General features: G+C 41.1%; 3 protein-coding genes across 3 annotated transcripts; 2 read left to right on the forward strand and 1 right to left on the reverse strand.

Annotated features, from left to right (window-relative positions):
- The first annotated feature begins 10,146 nt into the window (after positions 1 to 10,146).
- On the forward strand, positions 10,147 to 11,590 carry LOC147613638 (uncharacterized). Its single transcript, XM_086781197.1, has 2 exons — positions 10,147 to 10,584; positions 10,685 to 11,590. The coding sequence occupies exons 1-2, from the start codon at positions 10,269 to 10,271 to the stop codon at positions 11,542 to 11,544; spliced, it is 1,176 nt and encodes a 391-aa protein (XP_086637323.1). The 5' UTR covers positions 10,147 to 10,268; the 3' UTR covers positions 11,545 to 11,590.
- Positions 11,591 to 11,719: 129 nt separating this feature from the next.
- Positions 11,720 to 13,345, forward strand: LOC147613639 (uncharacterized). The gene is made up of 2 exons (XM_086781198.1): positions 11,720 to 12,846; positions 12,922 to 13,345. The coding sequence occupies exons 1-2, from the start codon at positions 11,818 to 11,820 to the stop codon at positions 13,336 to 13,338; spliced, it is 1,446 nt and encodes a 481-aa protein (XP_086637324.1). The 5' UTR covers positions 11,720 to 11,817; the 3' UTR covers positions 13,339 to 13,345.
- Positions 13,346 to 15,682: 2,337 nt separating this feature from the next.
- Positions 15,683 to 18,788, reverse strand: LOC147613640 (uncharacterized). Its single transcript, XM_086781291.1, has 3 exons — positions 17,942 to 18,788; positions 17,086 to 17,856; positions 15,683 to 15,686 (listed from the first exon to the last, which is right to left on the reverse strand). The coding sequence occupies exons 1-3, from the start codon at positions 18,571 to 18,573 to the stop codon at positions 15,683 to 15,685; spliced, it is 1,407 nt and encodes a 468-aa protein (XP_086637417.1). The 5' UTR covers positions 18,574 to 18,788.
- Between the last annotated feature and the right edge of the window lie 570 nt (positions 18,789 to 19,358).

Here is a 19,358-nt window from a genome sequence, read left to right on the forward strand (position 1 = left end):
TCCAGATGCTCCAAAGTAGTCAACAATCTTCAATTTTGATGTAGAAAATCAACCTGTATGCATCCAAAATGAACTGGCTCACATAGTCCAAGATACCCTGCTTTGATGCGCTTCCCAAGGCTCCAAATTGCAATGTAGTGGTTCAATAAAGTGTGCATAACTTGCATTGACACCTAAACAACCTGAATGTTGAGTATCAGAACCAACCAACATGTGTACATATCAATTTTATCAAACCCCTTTCTCTGTTCTGAGAAAAACCAGAAAAACCAGTAGTAATTTTGCTCTAATTTCTTCAATCCTTGTCCAAATTGAGCAACCAGGCATTCATTAGCTTAGCAATGATGTCCATTGACTCCATGTAAAAGGAATTAGACCAATTGTTTAAGACCAGTGAGTAATTGATCGATTAATCACACTCTGTTTCTCTATAACCAGTAGAGAAGATAGCCTGTTTAATCAGCTCATTTCCAGCTTAATTGATGATAATTGCTCAATCCAATCATGTAGCCTCCTTCTCAAGTGTATGTAGTAGCCAATTGCTAAACCAATTTTGAAATTAATCAAGCACAAGAGGTGATTTTGGTCCTCCACTTTGTAAAATAGTGTGAAATATGCTCTGTTTCTCTGTCCAGCCTGCGTCGTCTACCCCTGAGGGATTTGGGAGTGATTATAGTGTTAATTGATGATGGAATTAAGTCCCCAACACACCTAGGCATGTGTGCAATCCATCAATGCTTTGATTTTTGCCAAAAACTTGCTCCAAATGCATCAAAATTTGGCTTCCTTTTCTCTGTTTTGTGAGAGCTCAAAAACCAGTAAATTTCACTCATTGAAATGCATCCAAATTGCTCCAAAATCAGTGTAGGGCTTGCATTTGAGTTGCCAATACATTCCTCCTTGTGAGATACATGTGTCTTTGCCAGATTTACATCTATTTCCACCATACATCACCACTTCCAAGCTTCAATGGAAAGCTTTCAAAAACCAAAATTTTTCTTTGCTTTGGGTTGTCCTAATTTGCTTTGTTTTTGCCTGAACCACCTGCAATCCGCTCAAGGATGTTTAGAATACCTTACCCGGTAGGCCAAGCTCTCAGATCTGTGTGCTCCAAGCTTTACAGCATCAATGGCAAGCTTCACAGCTTTTCTTCACAGCTTCTTCTCCCTCTTCTCTCACTCACTCATAAACCCTAATAGATAGCACAAGGCTCTGATACCATATTGAAAAAATAGGTAGAGGGAGAGGAGACACACACACAGGAGCAAACCCTAATGTATATTGTAAACCCTAACCATAGAGGGAAGCCATCTCCCTTCTCACATAATGCATAAAACCATAATCCATAATACACACAACACACTATGAGTTGTGTCCACACACATCTAACCCTAGCTAATGTCCACACACTATGACCAGCTGGACGCGGTCATTTATGTCTCACATGTTCCTACCTAACATGCCAACACATAGCATAGCTGGCTCACACTGACATCGAGCTTGAATCTCAACAGCTTCTAGTAGGCTTTCGACAATAGAAAAGAAAGCGTCAGTCCCTAGAAACCTTGGCAACCCTAAGTGGAGCAAGAAAACGAAGTGTACGAGCAACAAGGTAACTTCTATTCTTGCCATTGTTTTGCAGGCCATTCTGTTTTGTGAAACATATTGATGTTATTTTGTATTTATGTTCCATGTAGAGATATTGCTGGGGGGATATGATGGGATATGAAGGTGGTGCTGAGGAATGTAGAGCAGGCATATTGAAACATGTTGTTAAGTTATCAGATATATCAAAGCTGCTAGAAGATCCCACATGCAAAATAGCTAAGCAAATCCAAAACAAAATTTCTAGAGAGCTGCAAAATATGGTAAGCCCCATACAGATTATGGATGCATGTGATAGTGCTGGTGTCAGTAGGAAGGGATATGAAGCCATTTACAGGGTGTTTACACTAGGTCATCGTGCTAAAGGACTTCTTCGACCCATGCTACCAACTCCATACAGTGTAACCATGGCAAGAAAAAGTGCAAACTCAGACATTGCAAACATGTTAGGTGGCTACCGTCATGTGGAGGATGCTTTGCATGTATGTACTACAAAGGTATTTAAATACAACAAGTACAACAATGTCTTTATTGATTTAAGGACCCTTCAAAGAGCTATGATTTCTTATTATGGTCTAAGCATTGAGGAGTGCCAAGGTTAGGCTATGTTTGTGTTAAAGCTTGATGAGTGTACGAAAATTAGAAAGAGTCATCCTAACACTTATGAACAGGGCTATCAAAGGAAATCTGGAACAGGATGATAATCTTCTTGGCTGTAGTGCACAAGCCTCAAATTCCAACACGGGAAGGCAATCTCAGGGAAAAGATTACTATGGAGTGCAATCAAAAAAGAATATATGGTGGTTGTCAGCATTTGAGCTTCCACAGGAGACGAATGATACATTGCGATGGTACCTTACCCGAACAGGCATCCCAAATGTCATATCATTGCAATCAAAAGGAGAGACTTTGCATGTGGAATATGTAGAAACATTTACAGTTGAGTGGCACATGGTAGGGGATTTAAAGACATTGAAGTGTATGCTAGGATGCAAGCTAGGAGCAAATACTTTTTTTCCATGTATTTATTACTGCCATTCAAAATCAGAGTATATTGAACGTGGCAAAGCTTCAGGCAAGGTTGCAACCACCAAGACAACCAAATCTCATGCAAAGGGCAAGAAAAATGTACAACCACCTTCAATGAGTACAAGGCAAAACAAAGATCCAAAGAAACCTATTGAATGGGTTAATGGCATTATGAATTGTAATACCAATTAATTGTCCGCCTAATCGTGATCAAGAAGATATCTCATGGAGCCCTATATTAGAGATTCCACTTTCCCGTGTTCATATTTGCACGCTTCATGCTAGGTTACGCATAATGGACAAATTACTGAAGTTACATATCAATTATGCATGGAATATGGAGCCTGAACATCTTCGCACAATGAATGCATCAGTAAGCGGGAAGATGTCCTTTCAAGCGTGGGGCTTCATGGTGGTGCTGTAAAGTTAACTCAGGATACTAAAAAGTCAAGACCAGGTCAGGATAATCCAAACAAAATATGCATGGGTGGGTCCAAAGCAAGACACCTTCTCTCAAATTACGAGGGGTAGAATAGTCACACAAAATATGAGATATGGAAGGCCATTTGTGAATGCACCACTTATCGTGGGAATAATGCAGAGCTTGGTCTCAAGCATGCAAGGCTGTGGGAGTCACTTGATAAAATGATTCAATTGCTAGAAAAGGCTCCACTTGTTGCTGAGGAGATTATACAAACTTAAAGATTGCAATACATACATTTACTCAACAAATGGTTGATGCATGGGGAGAAACACATATCACCCACTATATGGTATTTACCTTTCTATCTATTTACTGATATTCATCGCCAAATAGTAAAATTCTGATATGATCTTTGTTGCAGCACATTATATTTGCCCACGCACAGTTTTTTCTCGACCAATATGGTCCAATGGCAATTTGGAGCACCCAAGGAATGGAGCACTCTCATTATCAAGCTAAGGCAGCATACTTTAAGCACACGCGACATTGTGGAGGTGGTAAGGAAAAAATCAATGCCTTGCATGAGATGGTTAATTGGTTTTATCGCAGTTTGGGAGGTCGACGCCGACAAAAACCAAAAGGGCAGGTGTCATTACTACGAAAGGTTGTAAAAAATGTCAATCTACACCGAGCAATTGCATGGTGAGCATCAAGTGCCATGCATGGGATGCGTGAGTGGTTCGGTGCGCGTAGGCGTATCAATCAAAAATGGGTTCCATATTAAAAAATTGTAGCCTTTTTTAAGTTAAAGCTTTTTTTTTTTTAATTTCTAGAGATATTTTTTTTATCAATAAGTTTTTTCAAAAACTATATAAACCTGTAAAAGTCAATGGATGGCTAGAACTAAGCACACTGCACGCAAAACTGAGAACCCAAACGTACCGTCTGGTGCACACAATTTAATACAGGCAGTCGCTGCGGCACAGGCATTTCAACAAGTGCAAAAACGCATCAAAAAGAAGCATACAAGCATGGACAGAGAGGTAGAGACTCGATAGGAAGATGTACAGCTAGATGTGTTTTCAGGACTGGACAATATTGAGGATGTCTCCAAGTAGCCTGGAGACACCGGCTCATTTAGAGCCACGCGTACACCATTCCCCCGACCTCTCTCAGAGGCTGAGCAGCAGCAGCGTGTGCTTGAAGCAGGGATTTCATAAACGTGTTCACAAATTCGTGATCACGTTAACAAAACGTGTTATTAACATTCTAAAACATGTGATCACAACATATATTCACAAGACTTGATCTCTTACCGGCCAAAACTTACTATTCCTGTAAACTCGGCGGGATTCTTTGTTTCTTGGCGGGCCCCGCCGGGAAACAAAGAATCCCGACGGGCATATTTCTTATTAATAAAAGGCACCCGACACCCTCCAGCCAGCTTTTTGGGAAGATTGTCCTTGTTTTGGGGGCGTCACATCTTTCCTTGAAGTGCTTATAGAGCTCCCAGTTGGCTAGGAGCGTCCTCTAGGGAAGAACATCCTTATCTTAGGGACTATTATCTTTCCTTGTTGGCACTCCTAAGGCTACTGAGCCACTAGTCCTCAATTCTTTGAATTGTGGGCAGAGTGTGGTTCGTATCTAATACTCGCGGAGATTTAGGGACAAAGTTGGAGTCACTTCAACTTTGCGTTCGAGCAGCGCAGGTAGTCTACCTTATTCTGCTCTATAAATGGTTTGATGGAGCCAAGAGTCCTCCTTAGGGGCTTGTATTGGTTCTTGATATTTGATATAGTCTTTATTAGACAAGGGTCTATTGTCCTATACTAGAGTGTTGGGCAAACATAGATCTTTGATTTGCTTTGTCAATGTTAGAGTCTTAGAGAAGGTCTTTTGTCCTATACTAGAGTATTGGGCAATCATAGATCTTTGATTTGTTTAAAGTATCCTTAATTGGGTACGAAAGACATCCTTCATTGGGGGTGCAATGTGTATTGTATGCATACTGTCAATTACATGTATCTTAATCTTAAAATACACATTTATGCATTCGTCTTGTCTTGTCGTGACGCTAAAAGTCTAGCAAAAATTAATATCTACGGTTCTGTAAGTTGAAAAATAAAACTCCTATAGGCAAAAAACTTTCAGTCATCCTTTGCAGTTAGCATGAATCGTCATGGATGTCTTTCTCTTTTAAAATAAAAACAATAAACAACATATATGACGATCAACATGTATGACGATCTTTTATTTTTGTCAAAATAGATTCAAACTAGTTTTAGATTTTTGCTTGGCTACATTTTAGCTTTTCAGTAATCACTTGGTTTTTTAAGGCTTCTATGTTTCTGTGGGGTGATATATGTTTTGTAATATGTGAGTGGCTTTGTTGTTACTTCGTTTATGTATTCATTATTGTATGCTTGCTTGAATAGGTTATTTGAGATGGAAGAAAACATTGGACCTAGCGATACTTCTAATAGAGCTCAAATTCAGAATAGCAGAAAAAAAAGGCACGTGGGATAGTGTGGAAATATGCAATTAACATCGGTGACCGATTCATATATTGGGAGTGTAAGCTATGCCACGCAGTAAAATCAAGTGGGGTGCCTCGATTAAGAGAACACTTTTTAGGTGGAGTGAAGAAAAAAGGTGGAGGATGTACCCACCCCTCTGCACCTGCAGTGGCCAAATGTTTAAGAGATGAAATACAGAAGAAAGACGCAAGGAAACAGTTCTCATCTACTGCCAATGTATCGAGGCAGGAAGAACATTGTTGTTCTAATCATCAAACTCTAGAAGCATCGCGGGCTTGTACTCCGAACTTTAAGGTGCAACTAGAAAGTAATCTACCCAGTGCATCTTCTTGCAAGCGTCACTTTAACATACCCATGCGTCAAACTTCATTGCAGGAAAGCTTACGTAACGGTCTGCTCGATGATGCACAGCTCGCCCTTGCTGAAGCGATCTACTTTTCAGGGAGTGCTATGGTGATGGTGGAGAGTGAGCATTGGAAGAGAGCATGGAAGAAAATCGGTGAATTTGGATCAGGGTTTTCGCCGCCTTCGTATCATGCTATGCGAAATGATCTATTGGAGAAATGCTATGCTCAAGCGAGAGAACGTGTACATAGAATAATTCTTAGCAACATAGAGCTTTCTCGATGTAGTATAGTCAGCGATGGATGGTCCAATGTACAAAGAAAACCATTAATTAATATAATGGTTGTTTCACCTAGAGGTGAGACTTTTATGTGCGCCGTGGATTCGGCTGGTGCAATAAAATCTGGGGCGTATATTGCTGGTATCATTGCCTCTGTGATAGAAGAAGTGGGTGCCAAAAATGTAGTCCAAATTGTTAAGGACAATGCAAAAAATTGCAAGAATGCATCCAAAATCTTAAAGCGACAGTATCCAAATGTTTTTCCGTCTGGCTGCAATACTCATAGTTTGAATCTTGTATTGAAAGATTGGTATAAAAGTGATGATACCAAATGGTTTGCCTCAATCGTCGTCGATACTATTTGCAAGCTTGTGAGATTTATGCTCAAGAGACAGAGAGTGTTAGATATTTTTCGGCCTCGCATGTCAGTTATGTTAAAGCTTCCTGCAGAGACCAGGTTTTGCACTCACTTCTATACTTTCGAGTCTCTTCTTCGAAACAAAGATGCAATTTGTGAAACATTTACATGGATGGCAGTTTATGATTGGGAGAGCACTCAGACTGAAAGAGTGAAAGAGAAAATCCATGGTGGCTTTGTCGTGAGTACTGCCGCCCATCCACCACAACTCCTACACTTTCCTCCAAAAGTCATATAACACCTCTAATAAATATCCCAAGGTGAAAACATCGCTCGCAGGAGTGTATACATCTTCCAAGAGAGGATCAAAAATCTCTAGAACTATCCATGGTCGCTTGTTTCGCTCCCTGTCGGCATAAGCTTGAGCCTCTGCCACCTTTTTGGATTTTTACTGGCTTCGAATACAAAATTGAGCGATACTCGCTTTTTGGGCGCTCTCAGCAGAAGGCCCCAGTCAATGATACCAATGCGTGCTTTTAAATCCTTTGTAAAATCTAGCACAACATTGAAGGGATGTAGCAATTGAAGGGATGTAGGTCAGTGTGAATGATGCTAGCCATGTGTGCGGCTGCTAGGCCATCCACCAGGGCATGCATAATGTGAGGCATATTCAAAGCCACCTCCTTTATCTGAGCGAGGTGCACCTGGCTTAATTGTATGTCAGCAGGCGGGGGCTTTTTCCATCCCTGATCCAAGCGGTACATCGCTTTGGTAAATTCACTGTATCTGAAAGAAACCTTCAAGAGCGTGTCACCCAGCAAATATAACGAAAAAATAGTGATCCACGGCAATTCCTTGGTGAAGGCTATGCATTGCACGATGGATGGGTGTAGAACCTGCATGCCCTGCTCTGCCTGAAAGCTCACAAATCTTGAGCTGCCTTCTCCCTTGTAAAGCTTTTCGCAAAAAGTAATGTGCTCTGGAAGAAATGAGATGCCCTGGACCTTATCCTCCTTCACTGTGCCAAAAGCTCCTCACCCTGTTGTTTGCCCCTCAATCAAGGCCTCGTGCGAAACGCCGATAAGGTGTGTACATCGCTCGTTGAAAATGGTACGCATGATTGCGCCCGTCCGTGTCACATCTGGTTGTCCGGACGGTGTAGCTGGGCGATCGCACTCTTTTCGGAAGTGTGTCTGCTGAAAGAACTCTCATACGTTTGCTCTTCACCTTCTGCTCATTCCATGTTGCGTCCCACAGTTGTAACGGCGTAAGTCGGCATAGGGTGGTGCGGCATCTCTGAGATCCTCATATGCCGAACGCATACTCCCCAAGATAGTGCGTATCCTGTGCTGGTAGTCAAAGTCGACTAACTTCCATCTTTCACACAATTCAGCGTTGCCTTCGCATATGAGACGACGCTGTGCATTTTCCCAGATCTGCACGACGAGGTCTCTCATGAGGATATCTGACTCATTAGTCTTTCTGACAGCTTCTTCTGATAATTGTGACACTATGATAACTGCCTCTGTAGCGAATGGCTCGTAGGATGATCTTTCGCTCTTCGATGGAGAGCATGGTGGCCATCGTCGCAAATCTAGAAAATATCTTAAGATAAAGAACAAAAACAGAATATCAAACAATAGTATTGAAAACAACATTAAGCAATACATCAACATGTTATCCATTTACGCTTTACACTAAAACAGGTAAAACAACCGTAACAAGTGTGTCACATTAATTATCATTGATCAAACAAAAGAAGCATCCATTGTTGCACATTCACTGAACTTCTACCACCAATCAAGTAGATCAAGAGAAATATATGAGAGAGAGAGAGAGAGTATCAAGACACAGATAGAGAGGAAAGGTACTGTGAATAGTCAAGCTAAATATTCATTGTCATATATACATATCTTTCTAGCCATAATCACGTGAATCGAGGGAGAGATAGAGCGAGCGAGAGAGAGAGAGAGAGAGAGAGAGAGAGAGAGAGAGAGAGAGATTAAAATTGTTTTATATTCACTGTCTAGCCAAAATCACCTAAGTCAAGACAGTGGAAGGAGGAGAGAAATAGATGGAAAGAGAGATTTTATTAGATGGCATTTTGAATAATTTCAGCAATGTTTAAAGATAGTTTCCTAAATGGTTTCATAAATTCTTAAAGACAGTGCAAAACAATGTTTATAATCCCTTTATGGCATTTTAAATAATTTTTAAAATTTTTAAAGATGAGATTTTAAATGGTTTTATAAATTCTTAAAGATAATGCAAAACAATGTATATGATTGTTTTATATTCATTGTGATCTATACATGGAAATCTAACCATAATCACCTAGTCAAGACAGAGATAAGAGAAGGAAAATAGAGAGAGAGATAGATATAGAGAGAGAGAGTGAATAGTAGAAGACATTTTGAATGATTTCGTAAATTCTCCAAGATAGACTAAAATAGTGTGTAGAATTGTTTTGTTTACATTGTCATCTTTGCATGGACGTTTAGCCATAATCACCCAAGTAAAGATAGAGGTAGGAGAGAGAGAGAGAGAGAGAGAGAGAGAGAGAATGATAGAGAGAGAATATCATCTATTTTTTAGTGTTATTTCGGTTATTACTTTGTTACTTTGATTTTACTATTTCATGAAATGAGACTTGTAGACAATATGATTTAAACTATGATCCATGTGATACTCAAGCCGCGTTACCAACCAAGTATCGCATGTATCACACGCAATAAAAACAACACAGGCCACATTACCGGTAAACCAAACAAATTTACGACATTTTTTGACCGCATTACCGGTCAAATGCCACAATATGCAATCAGAGCATATGCACTCATTAGGGGAAGGTTGAGGTCTATGGGGGCCCTTTAAGCTGCCATGAGATTAAGGAGATGATTAGTGTGAAGGCCAATAGGAAAAATACATGTGTACAAAAACGTTGGGTTGATTAAGACCCTAAATCTTGTGGTCAAAGGTGGAATCTTGCCTTTTTCAGATCTGCCAGCAAAGAAAATCTTCAATATCTTTTTTTTAAATATTTTTTTAAAGGAAAAGTTTCAAAAAGTTACCCCCCCTCACTTCCCTCTTCCCTCCAAAAGTAGGGGCGTGTTTCTCTCTCCTCCCTTTTAGACTAACCCACTTTCCCCATCTACCACTCACTACACCCTCACTTGCAGCCCTATCTTCATCCCCAACTTGAGGAAAGCTCTTTGCTACCACCTACTCAGAGAAAGCTCTGTTATCAGCCTCTTTCTCTCTCTAGAGGAAGCTCTGTTATCAGACTCTATCTCTAGGTCTCTCTCTCTCTGTGTGCAAGCAGGCACCTAATGCAATCTCTCATTAGCTTTCTTTTGAGGAAAGCTCTTTGCTACCAGCTACTCAGAGGAAGCTCTGTTATCAGCCCTTCTCTCTCTCTCTAGAGGAAGCTCTGTTATCAGACTCTCTCTCTCTCTCTCTCTCTCTCTGCATGCAGGCACCTAATGCAATCTCTCATTTGCTTTCTTTTGAAGGTTTAGCTTTCTCTGTGTGTGTGCATGTGTGTGTGTGTGTGTGTATTGTGTGTGTGTGTATGGATTTGCAGCAAACTTCTTTGAAGCTTTAGCTAGCTCTCTCTCTCTCTGTCTCTGAGCAGGTATTTGCTTTTTTGCCATATTCTTAACATTCACTTTCTTTTCATTTGGGCCATCTATGGCTCTTCAGTGTGTACGCAGGCCATCATCCACTATCGAGTCCATGGCTATTTCCACAGTACAGGATGATGAAGGTTATTGGATTCCTACCGTTTTTAAGCGGTTCATGTGGATAACAATGCAGCCCAGTTTGAGGGGTGCACACAAGGTTCCTCGAAGGCACATGGCTTCCACAAGCCATCACTGGAAAGGAAGGATCTTAGAATTCAAAGTTTGCAACAAGGATGGAAAGCGGCTTGCAAAGGTGCAACATGTTTACACCTCAAGCCAAATACATCTTGAAGATGAGAACTCACCACGGTTCCCAACTAACTGTAAGTTTCAGTCCTTGTTTAATGTTTCTTTGCTTTGGAGAAATGCTTGCATGAAGACTATGTGAATATCAAGAACTCCAATGTATTCTATTGTATGCAGATGTTTTTCCTTCAACATGTGTGGAATGGCAGCCTCTAGAATGTTTTACAGGGACCTTCGAAGCATGTCATGTTGATCTAGGTAGGCTTATGTATGCTGGGGAAACAAGTTCCGAACTTGCAAATAGAGGAGTATTTTTCATTGCTGCAACATATGTTGTGCCACAGAGGGGAAGGTTTGGAGCACTTGAGCCAATTTCTCCTCCTGCACTAAATAGCCCGGAATGGCCCATTCCAGACCCCACTACAATGGAGAGCTTTCAGCGCAGGATTTTCCATGACATTCAGTCAAGCCTAAAGGCTGCATATGGATCCCACAGGATAAGTGTATCTCTTTTCATGCCTTTACATGTGTTTATTGCTATTTTCAAAGCAGGCAAGTTCCATCGCACCCCAACAATGTGGATAAGCAAAGATGGGGCCTTTGAAGCTCTAGATACATTTCTAAAAGGCGACTGGACCACCAAGGTGGCAGAACATAAGGGCGATGTAATAAAGTGCTCAGCGGTAATGTCAATGGTAAGATGCAGGTATCAGATAGGCAAGCAAAATCTAACTATGGTGTACCCTATTAGAAGGTGGAAATGCTCGCATGGTGAATGGGAGGCTTTGGACTCTGATCTCTATGCTAGGGAGGAGGTAGAACTTCATATTGAAGTTCACCCAGGAGAGGAGCATACAGTGGTAGTTAATGATGATTGGAATTTTGCTCAGTTGAGAGATCGTATTGTCATGTCCTTTAATGTAAGGAACCAATTCAAGTTTGTTGTTTCTAATCGACCCATGCGTCAAAGGTCAGAGAAACATACACTCTGTGTGTCATTGGAGCCCCCTAGGGCCCTTAGCTTGAAAGACTGTTAAGTTGCAGACTTAGGTAACATTTTGAGTGATTTTGGGCGATAATTTGTAGCGGTGTACTTCTGAATACAAAATTATTGATTGCACCATAGTCCCAATGTCCTCTGTATTTCACTGCAACTTGGATTTTAATATTGTTAAATTTAAAATTTTTAAGTATGTTCTATAAATTTATTAAACTTTATAGTGGAATGCTTTATAAGAATAGGTTTTGCTCTATAAAGCTCATTTCATTCTTAAGATCTTGCAGTTTCTATTTCCCTTCAATATCCCGCCATGGCTTCAAGCTCTAACTCGCTACGCGCAAAACTTGAGAAAATTGGGCTCTCAGCAGGTGCAGGTGAGAACATCGCCATTTTTGAGGGGGTGATCGATATGCAAAAAACTATAGACCTTCATGCAGAGGCTTTTCAAGAGCAGGTCCAGTACATGAATGATGTAGTGGCACAATATGTCGTGCAATTGCCTGAATCCACCACTAAATGGGTTCCAGTGGACTTAATCAGGCATCTGTACCATGGTGACAAGTCGTTCCGATTCAGGCTCAACCGATTTTTGAAAGGGCTTACATCTAGCAATTATAGGGTCGAAGATGATGACACCGTTTATGAATTGCAGGTTGGTAATGTAGGCACCACCTTCCTTTCATGGGATATGACGTTAGCACTGTTTTTGCAAGAAGCCAGGGATACAGAAAAAAAGAAGGGAAAGGCAGTGAAAAAGGAAGTAGCTCTTGTGAAGGAATCCAAAGGCGAGGTGGAAGAGGTTTTCTCAGAAGAAGCTGAAGCGTCCATGGCCTTGGTGCTTCTCCAACAAGGGTCAACTGAGGATGAAGAGCCTCATCGTGACCTCGAAGGGGATGAAATTGTGGAAGAGATCCCTGAGTTGGATGTAACCACTTTGAATCCCATCATCATGGATAACAAGGAATTTCTTTTCCTTGATGACATTTGTAAATCCTTGGGGTTAAGGGAGGATGAGGCCTTAAGCATATTAGCAATTGGGTCTGGTTTCTGCAAAGAAGACACACTTGAGCAACAGCCTGCAGGTGTACAGATTGATTTTGATGACCATGATCTTACCAAAGCGCTAGCATTCCAAGGTTATGATACAGAACGTACAATTGAGGCAACTGTTTCCAATGCTCTTGTTGCTATAGAAAATGTAGCAGCAGAGTATGAAAGTGTCCCTCAAGAAGCATTTCAACCACATAAGCGCTTGCATGTAGATACATCAGTTGAGCAGCGTGGAAGCAGTATAGACATATGCAACCCACGCATTAGCCAATGTGATGATGACATTGAGGTGGGTTTAAATCAAAGTTGTGCCTTCATATTTATAAGTGAGTTATTACTAACACCTGATTTTTTTCTCTTGTAGAAAGCTTATATTTTTGACAAGTTTGCTGCACGTGGAGGTGGAGTTCGTGTGCAATCCGATGGACGAGACACCTCCCTGATTCATTACCTTCCTAGCCTCTCTCCATCATTTATTCGAGTAATCCATTTAGAGTACTCTGAGGAGGCACAAGCAGAGCTCATCAAGTGTAAAGCTCTAAGTGGGGTTCTCACCGAAGATGGGCTAGCAAATAATGCAAACAAATGTATACTTATTAGCAGGGAGGCAGCCATGTACACATTTGCAGGCAACTACACCGGCCACGTGCTAAGCCACTGTGCCACTTCAATCTCCAAAGGTGTAACCAATCCTATTATTATAGCTAATAGCCTAGGTGAGAAAACCACACAGAGTGACGAAGCTAAAGAAGCTCTCAGAAATCTTCTCAGGAACTTGTAATTTTCTTTCTACGAAATCAATACAAAATGTATACTTTTTTAATTGTAATGTTTCTAAGAAGTCTGAACCATTTCTCTTGTTTATTTGATGTGTCAGCACTGTGCCCTCTAAACTTTTGGCAGGCATGTGAATGTGTAAGAAATTTCATTGATAATGATCAAATATTTGTTCTTTGAATGTCACTTAACATCCAGCCGAAATCTGGCAGTACAAAATCTGAACAATTTTTAAAAAATCAAAATTTTTTATGTTTTTTGATATTTGTAAGCATATTTTTCATCAAAAAAGTGCACATACTCTTGGATAGAGTCAAAAAATTAAAAAAAAATGGCTGTGCGCTACGGCGCGAATTTCAGCCTTTCAAAATGCAGGGCAGGCTTAAATTCGCGCCGTAGCGCACAGCCCATTTTTTGATCATTTTTTCACAAAAAAATGCATTGTGTGCACTTTATTTTGATGATTACTCTGCCTAGAACCATAAAAAAAAAGAAAACTGTTGCTTTTATAAAAAATGTTCTATCTAATGCCAGACTTCACCAGGTGATTTTGAGCACCAAATAACTTTTTTTTTGTCCCTGAGCTTTTCTAAGGCCTTATTGAGCTTTAAGCCTTTTTTTCGGACCGAAAATAAATTCAATATAATTTTGTTTCTGCACTATGTAAGGATCCTCTGTTCAGTGCCAACAACAATGCCACGTAAAACAAGATAATGTTTCACAATCACCTTATCAGTAATATAAATTTTGTTCCTGTTTAACTAAGGCTCTTAATACATGATCAACAGTTTCTCTCATTCAAACAACAGTACAAGAAATGAAATGTCTGCTTTTATAACAGTTGAAACAAATGAATACGTTGGTTAACGAGTCATTGACAATATCTTGTAGATTCAAAAAAATGTATTACAATGTCGAGATTACAAAAGGCACAAAGGCCGCCGCCTAAAAGATTAATCCTATCCTATAAAGCCTTCCTTATGGAGCGCTTTATCCTGACGTAAACGTAGTGCAAGTGCCATGTCAACAGGCTTTAGGGTCACCCTTTTGGCGTGAGCATGGCACAGCACCGAATCTTGAAACAGAGAGACCAAAATTGTTTCTGACGCCTCTTGGAGGGCCTCCAGTGCCGTACTCTGTACCCGAGTGACCCTGTCACTGTACTTGTCGATGACTTCTTTTACAACTCTTGCAAAGGGGGCCTTCGCCATGATGGGGTCTGTGCTCTTTTGGTACTTTCTGATTTCTCGCAGAGCCACGGTCCCTGGTTTCCATCTTCTCTTCTTGTTGGCTACGGGGGGTGGTGGTGGATGCGACCTATCTTCCCATGGTTGTCTATCATTTCTAAATTTTTTTCGTCTTTCTTGCTCGGCTGGATCTAGATTTAGTCTTCTCTTACTTGCTTCTGCCTTCTTCTTTTCTTGTTCTTGTTTTAATCTGCGTGCTTCTTGAATTCTTTGTTCCCGTCTTTCCCTCTCCCTTTGCACCTCCTGCTCCAGTCTTTCCCTCTCCCTTTGCTCCTCCTGCTCCAGTCTTTCCCTCTCCCTTTGCTCCTCTACTTGTCGTCGATCCTCATCTTCCATCTCCACCTCTTGCTGCCTGTTTGCACGTTCCTTCTTTCTCTTGACACGAATCTTTATTCTTTGTTTTTTAGGTGGAGACGGGGGCTGACGCCTCTCAAGTTCCTCATGTAGTGTTTGTGCTAAGAGCCTATCCTGCTCTTCACGATGGCTTATTTCCTCTGCTTCATAGAAGTCAGCAGCCTGTTGAAACTGCTCTTGCTCAATACACAGAAGTGCTTCCTGGTCTTCCTCAAATGCGACCCTTAGCTCCTCTTGTAGCTGCTGAGGGAATAGGGCTTGCTGTTGCTCTCTTCTTCTATGCTCCTCCTCATCAATCTGGCGTTGTTGCTCTTCCAGCACACGCTCCTGCTGCTTAGCCTCTGAGAGAGGTCGGGGGAATGGTGTACGCGTGGCTCTAAATGAGCCGGTGTCTCCAGGCTGCTTGGAGACATCCTCAATATTGTCCAGTCCTGAGAACACATCCGGCTGTACATCTTCCTGTCTGGTCTCTACCTCTCTGTCCATGCTTGTATGCTTCTTTTTGATACGTTTTTGCACTTGTTGAAATGCCTGTGCCGCGGCTACTGCGTGTATTAAGTTGTGTGCACCAGACGGTACGTTTGGGTTCTCAGTTTTGCGCGCAGTGTGCTTAGTTCTAGCCATCCATTGACTTACACGACTGAATGAACGTGAAAATGTAATTTTAAAACTCACTTTCACAGGTTTATATAGTTTTTGAAAAATAACTTATTAATAAAAAAAATCTCGACATTAATAAAAAAAGCTCTAACTTAAAAAAGGTTACAATTTTCTAATATGGAACCCATTTTCGACCCATACGCCTCCGCGCAGCGAACCACTCACGCATCCCATGCACGGCACTTGATGCTCGCCATGCAATTGCTCGTTGCAGATTGACATTTTTTACAACCCTTCGTAGTAATGACACCTGCCCTTTTGGTTTCTGTCGGCGTCGACCTCCCAAACTGCGATAAAACCAATTAAACATCTCATGCAAGGCATTACTTTTTTCCTTACCACCTCCACCATGTCGCGTGTTCTTAAAGTATGCTGCCTTAGCTTGATAATGAGAGCGCTCCATTCCTTGGGTGCTCCAAATTGCCATTGGACCATATTCGTCGAGAAAAAACTGTGCGTGGGCAAATATAATGTGCTGCAACAAAGATCATATCAGAATTTTACTATTTGGCGATTAATATCAGTAAATAGATAGAAAGGTAAATACCATATAGTGGGTGATATGTGTTTCTCCCCATGCATCAACCATTTGCTGAGTAAATGTATGTATTGCAGTCTTCAAGTTTGCAATCTCCTGGGCAACAAGTGGAGCCTTTTCTAGCAATTGAATCATTTTGTCAAGTGACTCCCACAGCCTTGCCCGCTTGAGACCAAGCTCTGCATTATTCCCACGATAAGTGGTGCATTCACAAATGGCCTTCCATAATTCATATTTTGTGTGACTATTGTACCCCTCGTAATTTGAGAGAAGGTGTCTTGCTTTGGACCCACCCATGCATATTTTGTTTGGATTATCCTGACCCGGTCCTGACTTTTTAGTATCCTTAGTCAGCTTTACAGCACCACCATGAAGCCCCACACTTGAAAGGACATCTTCCAGCTTACTGATGCATTCGTTGCGAAGATGTTCAGGCTCCATATTCCATGCATAATTGATATGTAACTTCAGTAATTTGTCCATTATGCGTAACCTAGCATGAAGCGTGCAAATATGAACACGGGAAAGTGGAATCTCTAATATAGGGCTCCATGAGATATCTTCTTGATCACGATTAGGCGGACAATTGGTATTACAATTCATGATGCCATTAACCCATTGCATAGGTTTCTTTGGATCTTTGTTTTGCGTTGCACTCATTGAAGTTGGTTGTACATTTTTCTTGCCCTTTGCATGAGATTTGGTAGTCTTGGTGGCTGCAACCTTGCCTGAAGCTTTGCCGCGATCAATATACTCTGATTTTGAATGGCAGCAATAAATACATGGAAAAAAAGTATTTGCTCCTAGCTTGCATCCCAGCATACACTTCAATGTCTTTAAATCACCTGCCATGTGCCACTCAACTGTAAATGTTCCTGCATCTTCCACATGCAAAGTTTCTCCTTTTGATTGCAATGATATGACATTTGGGATGCCTGTTCGGGTAAGGTACCATCGCAATGTATCATTTGTCTCCTGTGGAAGCTCAAATGCTGCCAACCACCATATATTCTTTTCTGATTGCACTCCATAGTAATCTTTTCCCTGAGATTGACTTCCCTTGTTGGAATTTGAGGCTTGTGCACTACAGTCAAGAAGATTATCATCCTGTTCCAGATTTCCTTTCATAGCCCTGTTCATAAGTGTTAGGCTGACTCTTTCTAATTTTCGTCCTTTTACAATTTGACACTCATCAAGCTTTAACACAAACACAGCCTGACCTTGGCACTCCTCAATGCTTAGACCATAATAAGAAATCATAGCTCTTTGAAGGGTCCTTAAATCAATAAAGACATTGTTGTACTTGTTGTATTCAAATACCTTTGTAGTACATACAGGCAGAGCATCCTCCACATGACGGTAGCCACCTAACATGGTCGCAATTTCTGAGTTTGCACTTTTTCTTGCCATGGTTACACTGTATGGAGTTGGTAGCATGGGTCGAAGAAAACCTTTTGCACGATGACCTAGTGTAAACACCCTGTAGATGGCTTCATATCCCTTCCTACTGACACCAGCACTATCACATGCATCCATAATCTGTATGGGGCTTACCATATTTTGCAGCTCTCCAGAAATTCTGTTTCGGATTTGCTTAGATATTTTGCATGTGGGATCTTCTAGCAGCTTATATATGTCTGATAACTTAACAACATGTTTCAATATGCCTGCTCTACATTCCTCAGCACCACCTTCATATCCCATCATATCCCCAGCAATATCTCTACATGGAACATAAATACAAAATAACATCAATATGTTTCACAAAACAGAAAGGCCTGCAAAACAATGGCAAGAATAGAAGTTACCTTGTTGCTCGTACACGTCGTTTTCTTGCTCCACTTAGGATTGCCAAGGTTTCTAGGGACTGACGCTTTCTTTTCCGTTGTCGAAAGCCTACTGGAAGCTTCTTCAGGCTTGCAAGATGTCGTTGCTTGTTTCGTGCATCCTGTTTGGCTGCATTCACCTTGTCCCGTTCATTATCAAAGGCCTGCTTAAGCAAAAAGTTGTTCTGCTGGAGCTCCTGATTCTGAGTTTTCAAGTTGTTCACCACTTCTTCAAGCCTATCAATGTCCTTCTTGTGTTGCTTCTGCAACTCAAGCCATAAGCCTCGGAAATGCAGTCTTGAATGCGATTCCTGAGCTGCAACAAAAGAAAGCCTCCTACAGTAGCCAAATAGACCATTAGCTCCATCACCTACATAACTAAGAAATGTAGTGATATTAACAAAATGAGGTGGAGCATTGGTGAGCGGGTCAATAGGGTATATGAATCCATTCGTCCAGAGGTCAATACATTTTCGCCCTTGTGATCGAAGAGTACCCAATGGCACATCGGTCACACCACTTGATTTTGTGCTGCGGATTGTAGCATACTCAGCAGCCAAATCTACATGTAACCTGAACTTTGGGGCTCTGTTAGATATATCTTCAAGTGGCATTTTCTTTAGGGTTAGGCAATGCTGAAAAGACCTTCTAGTAGAACACAATGCAAGAGTGAGGATAGGGTATTCTGAGGAGAGTGCAATGAAGTTTTGCTGTAAAAAATATTAGAAGGTCATAGATCTTCTGATTAGGTAATAGGAGAAAGGACAAGGAAGATGGCAAGAGGCATAGAAAATGGTAGATTGAGGTTTTGCAGCATAATGCAGTAGAGAGAGAGAGAGAGAGAGAGAGAGATGTAGATTGCAGACAGAAGTAGGGGATATGTATGGTAAACAATGCAAGAATGGAAAATGGTAAGCTTTGAAGCTATGGAGGTTGACAGAGGGATTTTCTGCACTTCAATGGGGGAAAGACATGAGAGAGAGAGAGAGAGAGAGAGAGCAGAAAATGATAAAAAGATGAGGCATGGAGGATGAGAGAGTGTGAGATATCTGCATTTGGAAGTTCAGAGGTTATGGAAGCTTACTAATCAGAGATGCAGAGCCATGGCACACCCAAATGTGAGAAAGGGGAAGAGAGAGAGTGGTAGAGAAACGAGGGCGTCTTAGAGAGAGAATGTAGAGAGAGACGTGGAGGGAAGAGAGGAGGGAAGGCTTTCCAGCCATTTTGAATTTGGGGAAACCAAAAAGTTACCCCCATTTTAGCTCAAGCAAATATATATTTGAAAAAATAGAAATGCAAATAATGAATGCATAAAGATCCCCTTGTTAGGCCTAGTCAAAGTATGCTTAGAGTCCTTAAGCAAAAGTACTTAAAAACATAATATGGCAGCTTAAAGGGC

This window comes from Cibotium barometz, chromosome 43 (genome assembly GCF_041138505.1).
Source record: "Cibotium barometz isolate CiBa-2024 chromosome 43, ASM4113850v1, whole genome shotgun sequence".
In the NCBI taxonomy this organism is placed as follows: Eukaryota; Viridiplantae; Streptophyta; class Polypodiopsida; order Cyatheales; family Cibotiaceae; genus Cibotium; species Cibotium barometz.